The 18,737-nt window shown below is 38.9% G+C and overlaps 1 protein-coding gene across 2 annotated transcripts; it reads right to left on the bottom strand.

Moving 5' to 3' along the window:
- Window positions 1-4,166: 4,166 nt before the first annotated feature.
- Window positions 4,167-12,021, bottom strand: PTGS2 (prostaglandin-endoperoxide synthase 2). Of its 2 annotated transcripts, none has more exons than XM_068541429.1 (10): window positions 11,832-12,021; window positions 10,270-10,386; window positions 10,009-10,152; window positions 9,177-9,320; window positions 8,571-8,752; window positions 7,856-7,939; window positions 7,497-7,743; window positions 6,955-7,241; window positions 6,306-6,453; window positions 4,167-6,118 (listed from the first exon to the last, which is right to left on the bottom strand). In XM_068541429.1, the coding sequence occupies exons 1-10, from the start codon at window positions 11,881-11,883 to the stop codon at window positions 5,709-5,711; spliced, it is 1,815 nt and encodes a 604-aa protein (XP_068397530.1). In that variant the 5' UTR covers window positions 11,884-12,021; the 3' UTR covers window positions 4,167-5,708. The 2 variants fall into 2 exon arrangements, with proteins under 2 accessions (XP_068397530.1, XP_068397531.1); XM_068541430.1 differs by having other exon boundaries at window positions 5,988-6,118; window positions 6,200-6,453.
- Between the last annotated feature and the right edge of the window lie 6,716 nt (window positions 12,022-18,737).

Consider the following 18,737-nt stretch of genomic DNA (forward strand, 5'->3'; position numbering starts at 1 on the left):
CCCCAGCCTTGATTCTTGATTACTTTCCTTATAGATTAGTTTTGTCTTTTTTAAGAATTTTATATTACTGGAATCGCACAGTATGTACTCTTTTGTGACTTTTTTTTCTCCTTATGTAATTGAGATTTATCCACGTTGTAGAATTTATCAGTAGTTCATTACTTCATATTGTTGAGAAGTATTCCATTGTATGGAGATACACCCATTTATTTATCCATTCTCTTACTGATGGAATTTGAGTTGTTTGCATTTTTTAATGAATTTCAGTTTATTATGAATAAAGCAGCCATGGACGGATCATAGGGTATGTTTATGTTTAACGTTATATAAAACTGCCAGATTGGTTTCCAAAGTGGCTATATACTTTTATATCCCCATTAGTAACTTATGAGAGTTCCATTTATCCCAGAACAAGCCTTCCTCATGCTACCCCTTTATAGCCATAGCTACCCATCCCACCATCCTTAATCTGGTAACCACTGATCGATTCTCCATCCCTATACTTTTGTTAGTTCGAAAATGTTATATAGGGACTTCGCTGGTGGTGCAGTGGTTAAGAATCTGCCTGCCAATGCAGGGGACACGGGTTTGAGCCCTGGTCTGCGAGGATCCCACATGCCGCGGAGCAACTAAGCCCGTGCGCCACAACTACTGAGCCTGTACTCTAGAGCCCGCGAGCCACAGCTACTGAGCCCGCGCGCCTAAAGCCCGTGTTCCACAAGAGAAGCCACCGCAATGAGAAGCCCGTGCACCACAACAAAGAGTAGCCCCCATTTGCTGCAACTAGGGAAAGCCCGTGCGCAGTAACAAAGACCCAACACAGCCAAAAATAAATAAATAAATAAATAAATAAATTTTTAAAAAAAAGAAAATGTTGTATAAATAGACTCAGGTAGGTAACTTTTGAAGATTGACGTTTTTTTCACTCTGCATAATTCCCTTGAGTTCCATCCAAGTTGTTACATGTATCAATAGTTTTGTTTGTTTGTTTTGCTATGTAGTTTGCTATGGTATAGATATACCACAGTTTACCACATTTTGTTTAACCATTAAACTATTACGGGACATTTGGATAATTTCCAGTTTTTGACGATTTTTGTGTTACTATGAACAGATTTTTGCATGAATATAGGTTTTATTTTCTGGCATAAATGCCTAAGAGTGCAATGGCTGGGTTGTATGATGCGGTGGCAAAATAATGGCCCTCCAAAGATGTCCATGCCCTAATCCTTAGAATCTGTGAATATGTTGTCTTACGTGGCAGAAGGGACTTTTTTTTTTTTAATTAATTAATTAATTTATTTTGGCTGCATTGGGTCTTCGTTGCTGCGCGTGGGCTTTCTCTAGTTGCGGCGAGCGGGGGCTACTCTTCGTTGCGATGCGCGGGCTTCTCATTGCAGTGGCTTCTCTTGTTGTGGAGCACGGGCTCTAGGCGCATGGGCTTCAGTAGTTGTGGCACATGGGCTCAGTAGTTGTGGCTCGCGGGCTCTAGAGCGCAGGCTCAGTAGTTGTGGTGCATGGGCTTAGTTGCTCCGCGGCATGTGGGATCTTCCCGGACCAGGGCTCGAACCCGTGTCCCCTGCATTGGCAGGCGGATTCTTAACCACTGCGCCACCAGGGAAGCCCAGAAGGGACTTTTTATATGTGAAATATTAAGAATCTTGAGGAGGGGAGAATTTCCCCGATTATCCTCATGGGCTCAAAATAATCAAAAAGGCCTTTATGAGAAGGAGGCAAAAAGGTCAGAGTCACAGATGTGAGAAGATGCTACCCTGCTGGCTTTGAAGACAGAGAAAGAGACATGAGCCAGGGAATCGCAGGTGGCCTCTAGAAGCTGGAAAAGGTGAGGAACAGATTCTCCCCTAGAGCTTCCAGAAGAAACGCAGTGCTGCTCACAGTTTGCTTTTAAACCATAAGACCTATTCTTACTTCTGACCTCCAGAACTGTAGATAATAAATTTGTGTCGTTTTAAGCTAGTAAGTTTGTGGTCATTTGTTATAGAGTAAATATAAAGCTAATGCATACCATAAATGAATTTTTTTTGTTTTAGAAGAAACTCCCAAACTACTTTCCAGAGTGAACGAGGGTGGGCAATTGTAGTATATGTGACCAGTATAGGCAGGGACTGATCACTAAGACCCTCATAGGATAGGATAAGGAGTTTCGATTTATCCATTGTGGAATAGAAAACCACCAGAAGATTTCAAAGAAGGGAGGGGCAAAATATGATTTACATTTGGGACTTCCCTGGTGGTCCACTGGTTAAGACTCCACACGTCCAATGTAGGGGGCAGGGGTTCGATCCCTGGTTGGGGAACTAAGATCCCACATGCCGCACGGTATGGCCAAAAACAAAGCAACCAAATATGACTTATGTTTGAAAGTGATCACTCTCATTGCTATAAGGAGAGTGGTTTGGAGTGAGGCAAGAATAGAAGAGGGAACACCAATCAAGAGATTATTACATCAAGTAGGTTGGTTGTCATGGAGTTGGAGGGAAAATGACAGATTTAGGATTTGTGTGTGGGATATAGTCGACAGAATTGCTGCTAGGCTGGCTATGGATATGAAGGAAAGAGATCATTTTTGCTTGAAAACTAGAGGATAGTGGTGTCTTTAACTTTGGATGATTATTATTTGGTGTATGTGGTGCTGAGGGGGCAGAGATATAAAGTAAGACACTAAATTTATGAATTTGAGTAGAGAAGTTATTAATTGACAGAAGTTGGTTCTGGAGACAAATTTGAGAGTGATTAGTGGTTCAACTTATAAACTTGGATGAAATTAACGTGGAAGAGTTCAGATAAGAGAAAGGGGAATCAAGACACTTCAATTTATAGATACAGTAATGTATGAAGAGCTTTAAAAACAAACAACCTGGGACTTCCCTGGTGGCGCAGTGGTTAGGAATCCGCCTGCTAATGCAGGGGACGCGGGTTTGAGCCCTGGTCGAGGAAGATCCCACGTGCCGCGGAGCAACTAAGCCCAAGCGCCACAACTACTGAGCCTGCGCTCTAGAGCCCGTGAGCCACAACTACTGAAGCCCGCATGCTTAGAGCTCGTGCTCCGCAAGAAGAGAAGCAACCGCAATGAGAAGCCAGCGCACCGCAACGAAAAGTAGACCCCGCTCGCTGCAACTAGAGAAAGCCGGCAGCAACGAAGACCCAAAGCACCCAAAAATAAATAAATAAATATATTAAAAACCCCAAACAACCCTCTGAATAGTAACACTCTGTGACAGGGAAGAAAGATGAAGAGTATGAAGCCATGAAGCCAAGAAAAAAAATCTTTCAGTAAAGAAGCTATAGACATTTGTGTTGAATGCTACTGAGAAGTCAAATAATCTGTTTATGGATGAAATTAAGTTGTGCCAGATTAAGTACAGTGGAGAGTAGACCAAGAAATGAGGGAGTCCAAACATGGGCAATGGAATCTGAGTTAGATGCATAAAGAAGGAAATGAGGAGATAAGAGGTGAAAGATAGTGATGAGGTCTGGTGAATCAATAGGCTCAGTGAAACTGAAGTTAGATGTTAGAGTGTAAGTACTAAAATAAGTGAGCTGGAAGTGTTGGGAATAAAGGAAGATTATTGAAATGAAAATTTTGGAAATGGTTCAGTAATTAATGATGAGATCAAGGTCTGTATGACCATAGGAACTATGGAAGAAGGCAACACTGGAGTTGAGGACAAGAGAGCCCAGACAGGATGTTAAATATGCAGTCCATGTGGATATTGAAATTACCAAGATGTCAAGAGTAGGGAATGACAGAAGCCAATGAGCCAGGTTTCAACGATTTACCCAACTGAACATAATCTTTCCCTCTTTGAACTAACTTCCTGTTAAATTTTGTACCTCCTTAGTAACTTTGTCTTATTCTTTGCCTTTTGTATACTTGGTTTTTTTTTTTTTTTTTCCTCTTCTAAGACTAGGCAATGAAAACAAGTCTGTGGCTATCCCCTATAGCACAGAGCACACATTTTCTAATACAGTGTTGCCGTGAATGAGAGATTATGGTGACCTTAAAAAGCCTCTGTATGACTGAGGGCAGAACCATTTCATTAAGGGCCAGTCCAGTTTGGAAGAGATAGGAGAATAATAATGCCTTACAGAAATCATCTCATGACAAAGATATACAGCAAGTCAAAATTTATTTTAGAAGAGATTTTCAGTTCTTAAATAGTACAAAAATAAACAGACATTTGTTTCAACACTTAGAGTTTACATAAATTAATTTAATCATACATTTGTCTGAGGCACCAAAACATTCAACACATATTCCAAATTCCCAGATTCAGTCATTCAGGTATTAACAAATCAGTTTTTTAAAATCAAGTTAACAGTTTTTTATACAAGCCCTTCTACTATTGACTCTTTCTTAACAATAACATAAAACCTTAAAAGTTCCCCTGAGTTATTTCTCTTTAATGAAATTTTATTTTCTCCCTCTGCCTGAGGCATACTTTTTCAATTATTTACATAAATACTGATGTTATCTGTAATCAGTGCTTGATTTAAAAATATTAAAACCCACAGTTCTTTGCACGGAATGTCCCCCCAGAAAGTTATGGGTTAATGAATTAATGAAACGTCCACAGGTCCTTCAAAAATGTACAAAATATCAGTCTTATAGCACATCCAGGCTAATGAGACACAACATTCTCTGTGGGCTGGTGTATAGGTAAACCTTAAAGACAAATTCCAACTTTACATCTCAGTATACCAAAGTTGGATTCCTAAATAAATGTATTCACAAACCTTAAGCCAATTATTTATCTTGTATTAATAATTCAGAGGTAATCCCAAAAGATACATTGATTCTGATATAATGCAGAAAAAAAAATCAATGCAGCCTTAAACCCAGTTTATAATAACCATCCTAAGAAGACATAAATAATAGTCTTCAATAAATTAAATTAATATACAGTACCAGAAAATGTCAGCTGACAAGGAGATGTGGAAAAGAAGCATTGTCTTCCTGGGAACTATTCAGCAATTTAGTTTTGTTTTTAAGTGAGAATGGACATTCATTAGAATAGGAATAACTTTCTTACTGTTAAGAACCCCCTACAGTTCTAAGCTATTAGCCTCTATAAGGCTACTTTGGTTTTAAATTATTCACAGAGTTCTCTGCCTTCCACTTAAAATGAGTGTATGCCTTCTTGTAAAGGTCTTCTGTAGTAGTCCTGAGCTGAGCTTTCCCTGAAAACCTGCATAAGTTCAGGTAAGAAAGTATAGAGTCCAAAGAAAGACAAACTCAGACCTTAAAACCAGGAAAACAAAATAGAAGTAAACTGATCAGAAAATGGTTAAAAGATCATAAAATGATCATTGAGTAGGTAGTTGCTTCTCACACATCATGGAAGACACCTTGGAAATATCGATAGCGTAGAAAGAAATGTGCAGCATTTTGTCATCTTGTAACAGCATTTAAATGTGCCAACACCTTAGCTTTTGTTCTTATTATAAGTTGAAATTCAAGTAAAAAGATGTCACACCCATTTCTCATTGGATTGTACGAAAGAATGAAAACTGTGTTCCCCCTTTAACTTGAAGACATCTTTAAAATCAACATGAAAATCTTCACAAGTGTGACCCCTTTCTCCTTAACAGAGATGTTAAGTAACACGAGGAGTTTAACATAAATATTAAATAATTAAGTTAAAAGAAATAGTCCACATAAATAAATAAATATGATCGATCAGCTTCTACAGTTCAGTTGAACGTTCTTTTAGTAGCACTGTGGGGTTGATATCATCTAGTCCAGAGTGGGAAGAGCTTGCATTAATGGTGACTGTTTTGGTGAGCTGTGGATCTTGAACACTGAATGAGGTAAAAGGACAGCCTTTCACGTTACTGCAGATGAGAGACTGAATTGAGGCAGTGGTGACGATTTTAAAACCTACTTCTCCACCAAAAGTGCTAGGCTTCCAGTACTCAGGAGAACATATAGGATTACCCATAAGTCCTTTCAAGGAGAATGGTGCCCCAACTTCTACCATGGTCTCCCCAAAGATGGCGTCCGGTCGAGGCTTTTCTACCAGAAGAGCAGGATACAGCTCCACGGCATCAATGTCACCATAGAGCGCTTCTAACTCCGCAGCCATTTCCTTCTCTCCTGTGAAGGTGACAAGGACAGAGATACAACCAATGTCAAACTTTTACAAAAAAAAAAAACAAAAAAACAAACAAGTCTTACTCAATTTGCTTCGCCCAATTTGCTTTCTTTGCTCAATTTGCTTTCGACGTGTGCTGTTTCCATTTGCCCCTTGACTCTTCGAAGAAGTCGAGAAACTGTTTCTCACCTGTGAGTTCTTCAAATGATTTATAAGGCTTCAGCAGAAAGCGTTTGCGGTACTCATTAAAAGGCTGGTATTTCATCTCTCTGCTGTGGTCAATTGAAGCCTTTGATACTTTCTCTACTGCAACTGGAAGATTCCTGCCACCAGCAACCTGTTGAAAATGAATTACATCGTAGAACACAACGGAGTTTTAGGCATATTTAAGATTTTTTTTTTTTTTTTTTTTTTTTTTTTTTCCTATTTTTGGCCGTGCCGCACGGCTTGTAGGATTTTAGTTCCCTGGCCAGAGATTGAACCTGGGCCCTCGGCAGTGAGAGTGTGAAGTCCTAACCACTGGACCACCAAGGAATTCCCAGATTTTTATTTTAAAAGCATGCCTTGGGTGCCAAGTACGTAAGACTGATGCCCCAGCTCCCAGCTGAGACCTAAACTGTAAGTTTGGAGTATTTATAGAATATTTCTATGATCTAGATTATAATGGTAACATTATTTTATAATCGAGATTATAGGTTAGGCTTCTTATTTCAAGGAAAGAATATTACTAGCAAATAATTACTCTTTTAGTGAGTTTAAGAAAAATCATTTCCGCGGCAGAAATTCTAGTTACTGACTAGTCCTTTGTTTTGTTTTGTTTTTCAATAACAATGCTCACCCGGCCAGCAATTTGCCTGGTGAATGATTCAACAAACTGAGTGAGGCCGTGTTCCAGTAGGAGGGAGTTGTTATAGATAAATTGCTGATAGTTGTAGTGTTGGCCATCAATCTGAAAGGTGTCAGGCAGAAGGGGATGCCAGTGGTAGAGTGTGTTAAACTCAGCAGCAATACGGTTTTGGTACTGGAATTGTTGGTTGAAAAGCAGCTCTGGGTCAAACTTCAGTTTGAAGTGATAGCCACTCAGGTGCTGTACATAGTCTTCAATCACAATCTTAATAGTTTCTCCTATTGGCACAAAAGAAAAATTTAGGACATGAATTCCTTCCCACAAACGTTCAAGCAACCGAAATGCAATTGTTAATTTGCCATTCCTTCACTTTCTAGATTTTCTTTTTTACCATCAAAAGCTCAAGAATTGAATGAATGTGGAGCAGGTGATTTTACATGTACTACATTCCCCCAGAATTACTGAAAACCTAGCGAAGTTCGTTTTCTCTGGGGAAGAGGGTTTTATTTCAATGATTTGCTCTTCTTGCTTACCTATCAGTATCAGCCTACTCGTCTGGAACAGCTGCTCATCGTCCCATTCTGGATGCTCATGTTTAAGCACATCACACACTCTGTTATGTTCCCGCAGCCAAATTGTGGCGTACATCATCAGACCAGGCACTAGACCAAAGACTTCCTGCCCCACAGCAAACCGCAGGTGTTCAGGAACATGAGGGGGGTAGATCATCTCGACCTGAGTATCTTTGACTGTGGGAGGATACATCTCGCCACCAATTATCTAAAAAATAACAGTAACAAAAGAGGTAAGAAACAAATTTTAATCATGAGAGATTTTGAACATAGGTGGGTGGTGAGTCATAACTAATTCTTAATATTTAAATGGGACAAACCTGATATTTCATTTTTCCATCCTTGAAAAGGCGCAGTTTATGCTGTCTCTCCAAAGATTCACCATAAACATGATTTAAGTCCACCTAGAAGATTATGGAAAATTTTTAATTTGTTGCTGTTGTTTATTCTTATGTAAAGTGTCTATGATATATTTATCACTAAATAACTTGATGATTTAGTTTGCTTTAATTAAAATTTTTCAATAACACATTTTCCACAGCCACAAAATAATAAATTAACTTGTTTATCCACTGAAGCTACTAAAACCTACAAACCTAAATATGTCTCCTAAATATGTCACCTATCAGTGTCTCATATGGAGCGTATATCATAAGTTTCACTATAATTATACGGTATTTCTTTTAAAAAGCAGCAGAAAATGTTTGATATAAAATTCCTATCAATAACTTGAAGCTATGTCACTGAAATCCAAGAGATAATAATGCTGCAAAAATCTCACCTTAAAATATTTAAGGCAGCATAATCAGGGTACAAATGTTTTTGAAGACAACCTTCTGCAGCGCCAATATTTTAAACTAAAAATAGAAGAGCCAAACTACAGATAATTATCTGTATATATGTATGTAAGTATGTGTGTGTGTGTGTGTTTGTTTTTGTATTTTTACCAAACCAGTGAATTAAAATGGAAACTCCATTAAGGTTTTATAGATAGAACTATGATTTGCTAGTAATTTTGATTTAACTCTGTCTTACCCCATGGCTCTGTCCCGTGGTGAAAGCTGGTCCTCGCTTATGATCTGTCTTGAAAAACTGATGGGTGAAGTGCTGGGCAAAGAATGCAAACATCATATTTGTGCCCTGGGGATCAGGGATGAACTTTCTTCTTAGAAGTACTTTTTCCACAACTTCTTTTGAATCAGGAAGCTCTTTCCTCCCTGAAAAATGAGAAAGCCAAGATAAGAATCCATCTCTATATTCAAGGAAGCAGAGAGTGACTGTCAAGTAACCAGGGTCTTTTTCACTTATAGGAGAAGTACAACTTTGAACAGGATCATAATATAAATGGAAGTTCTAAAATACAGGGGAACAACTTCTTATTGAATATTTTCATCTGTTTTGTTTACAGCATTAATTCAGTTTTAATGATAGAATTTGAAAACATCATGCCATTATACCAAAATGCCCATTCACTTTCATGGAGTAGTTTACATGGACTCACTTTCAAAAAATCTCCAGAGATATCCATAAGGAAAAAATGGCTTTATGAACAAATAAATCATGGTTTATGGTCAAATTTTCTAGGTAGCAATCCAATCTCAGTTACAGTTAATACATGTCTAACTGCTTCCTCTCACTCACCTTTCACACCCATGGGTGTTGGGCAGTCATCAGGCACAGGAGGAAGAACTCTGGTGTAATAGGACAGGTTAGAAAAGGCTTCCCAGCTTTTATAGCCGTAGTGCACATTATAAGTTGGCGGGCTCTCAATCAGATGTGATCTCGCTGAAATTGGAGGGGAAAAAAAACTGTTATTTGTTCCCATATGCAAGGCAAATCAATGTTCATTTTTATTGTAAAGTGTGCAAAGTGGCACTAGAGTGAATTTAATTCCAACAAAGATACTCTATTTTAAAACAGTTATACTTTAAAGCCTAACTGCCACTGGTACTCAGAAAAGAGGAAAGAATGATTCATTAAAATGCATCTTTGATGATATATATATACTTTACAGAAGACAGTATGGTCCAGCCATCTTGATTTTTCAAATAACCATCCACTTACTGCTCAAGAGGCCTGTTAGGAATGTCTGGGCTTGACACTCACTTTAGAAATAAAGGTATTTTCTTGCTGACCCCAATCCAAATTATCCATTTATTTTAATGGGTGCAATTCTGTGGCCCATGGGCATTCAATAAACAACTAGACCACACTTCCTTCACAAATTGTCAAGACCAGTGAAGGTTAGAAGAGGTATGCAGGTATGCAGGATTTTCAGTAGAATTCTGACTGTGAGACAGAACTTTATAAACTTGAAGGGATTCAGATGTCAATATTTTTGGCCATCAAGACAGAAGGCAAACTAAAATGGTATATTTAAATATGTTTTGGATTAAGTTTAAAAATCTAAAGTTTTCTAAAGTACATTTTTCTTTGAGGCCGCTGAAAGCCCTAGAAAGTGATTTGTACTTACATATCAACACGTATCTCATAATCATATTCTGCAGGAAGGGAATGTTATTGACAATGTTCCAGAGTCCCTTGAAGTGCGTAAGTATGTAGTGCACTGTGTTTGGAGTGGGTTTCAGGAATAATTTTATTCTTGTCAGAAATTCAGCTGCAATGAGGAAAAAAAAGAGAGAAATTAACGGGACCTCATTATAAGACACCATTCTGTAAAATGATAACTGCATCTATCCCCATTCCAAATGAGGGCACCCAAAAACAAACTTACGTGTGGTACAGTTTTCACCATAGAATCCTGTTCGGGTACAGTCACATTTATACTTGTCAAATCCTATGCTCATACATACACCTCGATTCTGGCATGGACTGGAGCAGCAAGGGTTTGCTACAATAAAGTAAAGACAGTGAGATTGACATATATGTCATATATATGACATAATATGTATAAAGTAAATAACTAACGAGAACCTGCTGTATTGCACAGGGAACTCCACTTCGCTGTACAGTAAAAATTAACACAACATTGTAAAACAACTATACCCAAATTTTAAAAAAAGAAAGACAGTGAATAAATCATTCTTCAGTGACTTAATCTTGACTTAAACATTTAATTGTTTTACTTACTATGAGTCAACTTTACGATAAAAAAGTTCAAGAAATATACAGGTAGTCATGGGAAAACAATTTTTTTTTTTTGGCTTGCCTCACAGAATGGTTATAATGTAGAAATAAAAACTTCCTATTCTAAATAAAGGTAACAGAATATTCCACCAGACATATTGGTGGAATGTTGCTAAGCTTTTCTTTGTAACTCTTTAGATGTTCAAATTAGCCTTTTTAAGAGGCTCAAAGAAGTAGGACTTCCAAAATTAAAGTGAATAGATCTAGTACATTAATCAAAATTTAAGTTTTGTTTGTTTGTTTGTTTTCTTTTTGTTTTTGTCAGAACTCAAAGCTGTTGAAAGATTGGATGAAGAACATTCCAAGTTGAGAGGAAAACTAGTGCAAAGGCCCTGAGGCGTGTTTGAGAGAGTGTGGCAGAAGCAAAGCTAGGAGGAGAGGTGGAAGGCGAGCTCAGAAAAGGCAAAGGCAGATCATGTGGGTCTTATGGGAATTTGGGTTTTATTCCATGTGTCAAGGGAAATCATTGAATGGTTTTCAGTATTAAAGTGGCATGACTTAATTTACATTAAACAAAAACAAACAAACAAACAAAAAAAACCAGGGAATTCCCTGGCGGTCCAGTGGTTAAGACTCTGCTCTCACTGCCGAGGGCCTGGGTTCCATCCCTGGTCAAGAAACTAAGGTCCCGCAAGCCGCGCAGTGCGGCCAAAAAAAAAAAAAAAAAGTAGAGAAAATTTCAAAGTAAAAACAACTTCGTTTTTAAACATTTTGCTTACCTGAAAAAATAATCTGGACTTCCCTGGGGCAGGAAAGCACTAACTAGGGTATTTAACACAATTATTTCCATTCAATAACAGTAGGTACTATAAAAAAAAAACAAAACATCTCGCATATATTGATCAGGTTCTGTCTTACGACAACCTGCAAATTAGTATCACTATTCCTATTTAGCAGATGAGAAAAGTGAGACTCGGACGGGTTAAGTAAGTGACCCATGATGATCAGAGCTGATGGCAAAGCTGAGCTGTCCGTCCAGTTTATTTGGACTCGAGTGGTCCAGCCTCTTTACAAAGTCATACATGCAGCCTCTGTCTTCCGAGGGTATTCAGAATACCTAGAGTTCCCTGGAGAGGTCAGAACGGAAACTCGACCCGGGTGTACGGAGCCGCGGAGTCCCAGGTGCCGGGCGCCCAGGTACTCACTCACCTGCACTACAGAGCGCCAGGGCGGCGCAGAGCAGCAGCGCGCGGACAAGCATCTCGGCTGCGGGAGGGGCGCGGGATCGGCGGAGGCGTTGCGCTGTGTGGGTCCCGCCTGTCCAGCTGGAGGAGGCGCGGTGCGGAGTTCCTGAGCGTCCTCTGACGGTTGCTGCGAGTCGTTTGACAACTGGAAGCTAACGGAGAGGACCTTCCTTTTATGCGTGAAAACAGCCCACGTGACGGCATGACTGTTTCTTTCCGCCTTTCCTTCCCCCCCCCCACCCCCCTCCAAAACTTTTCCTCCCTCTCTCCACTAAAATAATTGCGTAAGACCCGCCCGGGTCGGGGTAGGATTTTTTTACCCACGCAAACTGGAAAATCGGAAACCTGGGAGGTTGCGCTCGGCTTCCCCAAGGTGGGTGCAAAGCGGATCGCCCCCTCCCCACTTCGATCTTCCTGAGGCCCTCCCCGGGTTTCTCCGCCCCCGGCGCCGGGCTTCGCGCCAGATTCCTTTCCTTCTATCGGGTCTTTGACCCAGCCTTCCAAGACCCGGTGCCGAGGCAGATCTTCTTGCGGGGGAAGGGCGGCCCCCTCGGCTTCCTTTCCCGGAATCAGAGGGGCCTGGAGGTTCCGGAGCGCAGGGAATCCCCTTGCGCGCCCCCGCCCCCGGTCTGGTCCCTAGGCTTTGGGGGAGCCGAAGAAGACACAGTCTGGACAGACTGGGGAGAGTGGGTCCAAGAAAGGCTGACATGTTTTACTCATGTCGTATATTTCAGACGTGTCATGATTTCAGTGACCACTCAGCCTCGTGTAGATTCAGCACATACATAACATACGTTTAAAATTTTTTTAGATTTTTACTCGACCTAATGAAATGTGATAGCTATAGTCAGCGTACATATCTGTAGCTTCTCTTTATAGCTGAGTTGTTTTTAACATAAGCAATGCTGTTCTCCACGCCACCACCCCGACGTTGCTTCTTGGAGAGAGGAAATAAAGGTAAATTCCTCTCCTCAATACCGATCCTGAGTGCTTATCCTGTAAATAGTCAATCTGGGATCGAAGGGTCACCGCTATAAACTTTCCTCTCCGATGAACCAGAGAAGCGGAGGTGACCAGTATCTGCAGGGATGCTAAACGTCCAAAACTTCTGCTTTAATGCATTTCTTTCTCTGCCGCGTGGTTTCCACTGTTTGGGTCGCCAGCCCTTCACAGGAGATACAAATAGAAGGAAGTAGATTTTTAAAGTTTGCTTTTTTGTCTTTTCTGCCTACTTTTCCAGAATGATGAGTTGTGACAAAAGATTAAAATACATTACGTTTACTTTTCAATTGTCTGGGTTTATTAGGGCCAATTTTCTATTCTCATTTTGGAAGGTAATTTGATGAGGAATTTGGATGAAATGGATGTAAAAGAAGGGTGATTTTGACAATTTTGAATGTCATCATCCTTTGCTTTTGTTTAACATCTATCTTTTGGTGGTGGTGGGAGGGTGTGTGCGGGTAAAATGCTAAAAAAAAAAAAAAAAAGAGAGAAAAGAAAAAAAAAGTAGCAGCGTTGTAGAGCCTTTGAAAGAGACACTGGATTTTTTTAAAAAGTATTTTGCTTAATGTACACATTATCTGATTCTACATGAGACACAAATGGCTAAAATTCCATCTCACCCAGGAAGACTTTCTCCTCTAGACATATTTAATAATTCCATTTGTGACATTCCCATTTATTGTACTGAGTCTCACATGAAGTTTCAACTAAGAGCATAGATTTAAAAAAATAATTTCTTTTAATAATTCCAATTTTCTGTTTCATTTTAAGTGAGCAGGGTGTATCTACTCAAATTTTAAGTTGATATTTAAGACTACTAATTTTAGCTTGGTTAGATGCGAAGGAAGAATTCATACTCTGAATTTTAAGTATACTAAAATTTTATATTGTAATCCTGAACTCATTTTGAAGTCATCATCATCCTTGTCCTCATCAGAGCTTAATTGTATACCTACTATGTATATAAGTATATATACCTACTGTGTATATAAGTGTGTTCTGTTGTTTGCAGAGAGGCTGAATTCAAAGGTGAGAACAAAACAGCGTAGAGAATAATCACATTTAGACTACTTGGAACTTAAAGAAATTGAACTCCATTTCATAGTGGAAATTCAATTAAAAAACATCTATTTGGTTAAAGTACTTGGTTTAATCTGTAACTTCTATAGCACAATAGAGTACAGAGAGTTGCATGTGCCTATGCAGTTAGAAAATAGTTCAAGGAGAAAATGACATTTTAAGGATGGGTGCAGTTTAGAAAGGAAGTCCAATTATGGGCTTCAGGAAAAACAATAGTGATTTATTAATTTTGACAAGTCTGAGACAATAAAATAAAATGGAAAGTATATTTTGGGGATGCTGGTCATGGGGGAATATTAAATGTCCCAAACCAAATCAAAATGGCTAAACCTGTCTTATGTAGAAAAGTACTATGATTATTATGCTATATGTCACACCATAAAAAATAAGGTTATGATTATGTAAAAATTATAACTCTCATTTGGGTATATATTTAGTGTTTCTGTGTACATTTTAGACAAATATATGTATCTGTTATATAAAATTTCTTTTATTAGTGTCTGAAATTTGTTGGGAAATTCTCTGTATAAAGCGAAAATAAGAAAGCATATTAAAAATCTTCCAGAGCATTCTGTTGAATTTTACTGCCCCCTTCTGCTGCTTCATTTTTTATCAACTTCTTTTTCGCTCTGATTGCTGTGAAGATCACTAAGTAGATTTCGTGTCTGATGTTATAATGTTCTTAAAAGTCCACATATGCAGTGTTCATTTGAAATTTAACTTTCATGAATATACTAAAAAGGAATGAAATATGTGTTAACTGAAGTGATAAGCCATTCATATGAGCTAAAAGAAAATGAACAATAAAGGCTATTAATACCCAAAATTCCAAATGAGCTAACATTTTCAAGGGAGATATATTTTACTGCTTTGAGCAGGGTTCTACCATTCAGACGTGGAAGGATGCTCATATCCACTGTCTTAGTCATGGAGATTCATTCTATTTCCCTCCCTTCTCCTTTGGCTGATTTAGTGATTCACTCAGAGAGTGGCGATTGCCCCTTGTCTTTTTTTTTTTTTTTTTTTTAATTTATTTTTGGCTGTGTTGGGTCTTCATTGCTGCATGCGGGCTTTTCTTTAGTTGCAGCGAATGGGAGCTACTCTTCGTTGTGGTATGTGGGCTTCTCATTGAGGTGGCTTCTCTTACAGAGCATGGGCTCTAGGCACACGGGCTTCAGTAGTTGTGGCACGCAGGCTCAGTAGTTGTGGCTCACAGCCCCTAGAGTGCAGGCTCAGTAGTTGTGGTGCACGGGCTTAGTTGCTCTGCAGCATGTGGGATCTTCCCAGACCAGGGATCAAAACCGTGTCCCCTGCATTGGCAGGCAGGTTCTTAACCACTGCACCACCAGGGAAGTCCCACTTGCCTTTTTTATTCATGACAGGCTGGCTAGAAAAAGAGCTTTGCTATCTTGCATCTTGCCTTAAGAGACATTTTAGCAAGGTTATGCCACAGAGTATGTCTGTTTCCTGAAGGGCAGAAAAAATACCCATAAAAGACCCTTACTTTAGTCTTTTAGTAAATCCTCGCTATATACCCATTCCTGGCTACACCTTCAAAGCTAAAAACAAGAGCATGTGGACAAAGAACGTCACCTATCATTTCAGTAAACAAAGGATGTAAAACCCTCAGCCACTGACCCACCTCCCTCCCTCATGGTGCAGGACAGTGCACCCTGAGGGGAATTCAGGATGGAGATAAACAGGCTTCCACTGCACTGACTGTGTACCCTGAGGGGATTCAGGGTGCAGAAAAATAGGATAGTGGCCCTATCAAAGGAATAATTTCAATAAACCAGACTCTTGCATCTTCCCATGTGTGGAAAGCACTGAATTCATTAACTTGAGATGTCTGGTTTTCTTCAATTAGCAGGAATCTTTTGACGTTCCACTACCTGGGTTTTTGGGGTTTGTTTTGTTTTGTTTTGGGTTTTTTTTGTTTATTTGTTTGTTTTTTGCAAAAACTCCTGTATATCCTGGCTCCTCTCTTACCTCTTCCGAGCAGTTCTTCAGAGTTATCTGAGAGGTTGTGTCCTGGGCTTAAGTCCACCGAATAATACATAATTCTCAACTTTTAGGTTGTGCTTTTGTTTTTTCAGTTGACAAGGATAAACATTTTTTTAATTAAAAAAAAATCCTTGTTAAAGTAAACCAATGAAGAAATACCAAATGATATCTACTTCTGAGTTTTATAACAAAAATTATCTTCTTTTTCTCAACTCAGTTCCCTGATGGATTTTTCTTTTCTTCACTTTTCATGGTTGCATATCATAACTACTAAGGCAAGCCAAGGTAGATTGAACATGGTCTTTGTGTCGGAGCTAGGAATCCCAAAAGGGGATAAGGAAGTGCAAGCAAGTGTGAGCAGGGTGTGCTGGGGCCAGCGTGATGAGAGCACACTCACTAATTAAATATCAGGTTTAGCATGTCCAGTTTCTGACCCAGCTTGTAAGGAGCTTGGAAGTTGCCTCTCTATCCTAACAAATAAAAATCTGAACAAACTGAAAGCTCCATGCTCTTCTTAGATCCCTCAAAGAAGTGAGGTGACAGGGTAAAAAACTGCCCTCAAAATTGGAGAGACTGGCCATACAGAGAAGCGCAATTTACCAGAACAGAAACCCACAGGCAGAAACCTCCATGGATACCAGTGCCTATGTAGGAAAAGTCGATGTGTAATTGAGGAATTGCTGGATGCTCAACTTGCATACATCTGAGAGTTTAAAATTCCAGGGGGTCCATTCATTTTTGTGAGTTTTACTTCCTGAAACTCTACCAGGTTCCCACAGTCAATATCAGGAAAAAAAAAAAAATCCCCTTGGGGGATGGGGGGGTGGGGAAGTAACCATTTTGAAATATGCCAGAGCATTATGTTCTTTTTAATTAGGCCTGCACTCAAAAGAAACTATTTTACCAGAGCCTAAACTATGGGAATTTTATCAGAGCCTAAATGACCTAGGGGAAAGGATATACTCCACTCCATCACCCTCTAGCCATGTCCCACTTAGCACTTGTGACATTCACAGCTCAGAGGCACAGACTCACTAAAAGACTGAGAACAGATCACAGGACTCTAGAAGACTCCCCCTCCCCCACACCTCCCTACCACATTACTAAAGGCCTATTTACCAGAGTTCTTTTCACCCAGTACACCTTGCCCAAAATGACAAGTCATGCTGAAAGGCAAAAGAACAGTTTGAAAAGACAGAGCAAGCATCTGAACAAGACTCAGGGATATGGCAGAGATATTGGAAATAATCAGATCATGAGTGTCAATAGAATAGGAGTTAATATGCAAGAACAGATGGGTAATACAAGCAGAGAGATGGAAATTCTAAGAAAAAATAAAGAAGAAATGCTAGAGCTCAATAACATTATAACAGGAATGAAGAACGCCTTTGATGGGCTTCTAAGTCGACTGGACATATTTGAGGAAAGAATCTCTGAGCTTGAGGACATGTCAGTAGAAACTTCCAAAACTGAAAAGGAAAAGTATACAAAGAGAAAAAATACTGTAAAAAACACAAAAAATAGTCAAGAACTGTTGAAGAGCTGCAAAAGGTCTCACATAGGTATAATGGGACTAGAGTAGGAGAAGAAAGAGAGAAAGAAACAGAAGCAACACTGACTGAGAATTTCCCTAAGTTAATGTCAGGCACCAAACCACATATCCAGGAAGCTCAGAGAAGATCAGGTAGGAATGTGCCAATGAAACCATACCTAAGCATATCATAGTAAAACTGCAGAAAATAAAATATAAAGGAAAAAATCTTGAAAGAAGTTAGAGAAAAAAAAATACCTTACTATATATAGAGGAGCAAGGATAAGAATTACATCCTACTTCTCCTCAGAAACGATGCAAGCAGGAAGAGAATGAAATAAAATATTTAAAGTTTTGAAACCAAAAAAAAAAAATAAAATCACCAACCTAGGAAATTATCCTTCAAAAGTGAAGGAACAAATTTTCTCAGACAAACGAAATTTGAGGGAATTTGTGACCGGTAGATCTGCCTTGCAAGAAGTTCTTCAGTGAGAAGGAAAATGACATAAGTCAGAATCTCAGATCTACAGAAGAACAAAGAGCATTAGCAAAGAATAAGTGAAGGTGAAATAAAAACTTTCATTTTTCTTATTTTTAATTAATCTAACAGGTTACAGTTTGTTCAAAATAATAATGGCAAAGGTGTATTTGAGGATGATAGCTTATGTGTAGGAGGTAAATTCCAGCAATGACACAAAGGATGAGAGGGAGGAATTAGGAATATTTTGTTATGAAGCACTTTCACTATCCATGAAGTGGTATACTGTTATTTGAAAATGGAGTTGGAGTAGTTGTAAATGTATATGGCAACCACTATAAAAATTGTTTTATGTATAATTGATATGTTAAGGAGGAAGAGGAAATAGAATCATATAAAATCCTCAATGGAAGCCACAATTAGCAGAAAAAAAAGAATGGAAGACAAAAATAGGAAGAATACAAGGGCAACAAGTAGAAAACAATAACAAATATGGTAGATATTAATCCAGCTATATCAGTAATCACTTTAAACTACAATGGCACAAATATACCAATTAAAAGACAGAGATTATCAGAGTGGATTAAAAAAGAAAACCCACCTATATGGTTTCTACAAGAAACCCACCTTAACTATAAATACATATATAAAGTAAAAGGATGGAGAAAGATATACCATGCTAACTCTAATTAAAAGAAAGCAGTAATAGCTATATTAATTTCAGATGGGACAGACTTCAGAGCAAGGAAACTTACCATGGACAAAGAGGTACATTA

This window comes from Eschrichtius robustus, chromosome 3 (assembly GCF_028021215.1).
Source record: "Eschrichtius robustus isolate mEscRob2 chromosome 3, mEscRob2.pri, whole genome shotgun sequence".
In the NCBI taxonomy this organism is placed as follows: Eukaryota; Metazoa; Chordata; class Mammalia; order Artiodactyla; family Eschrichtiidae; genus Eschrichtius; species Eschrichtius robustus.

What these genes read in the sequence shown, in the direction of transcription:
- PTGS2 (XM_068541429.1), bottom strand. Translation starts at nt 11,883, where the DNA reads ATGCTTGTCCGCGCGCTGCTGCTCTGCGCCGCCCTGGCGCTCTGTAGT. An exon ending in AACACCCATGGGTGTGAAAG is followed by an intron (nt 8,753 to 9,176) that starts GTGAGTGAGAGG and finishes CTCATTTTTCAG; the next exon opens with GGAGGAAAGAGCTTCCTGAT. An exon ending in CCACGGGACAGAGCCATGGG is followed by an intron (nt 7,940 to 8,570) that starts GTAAGACAGAGT and finishes ATAATCTTCTAG; the next exon opens with GTGGACTTAAATCATGTTTA.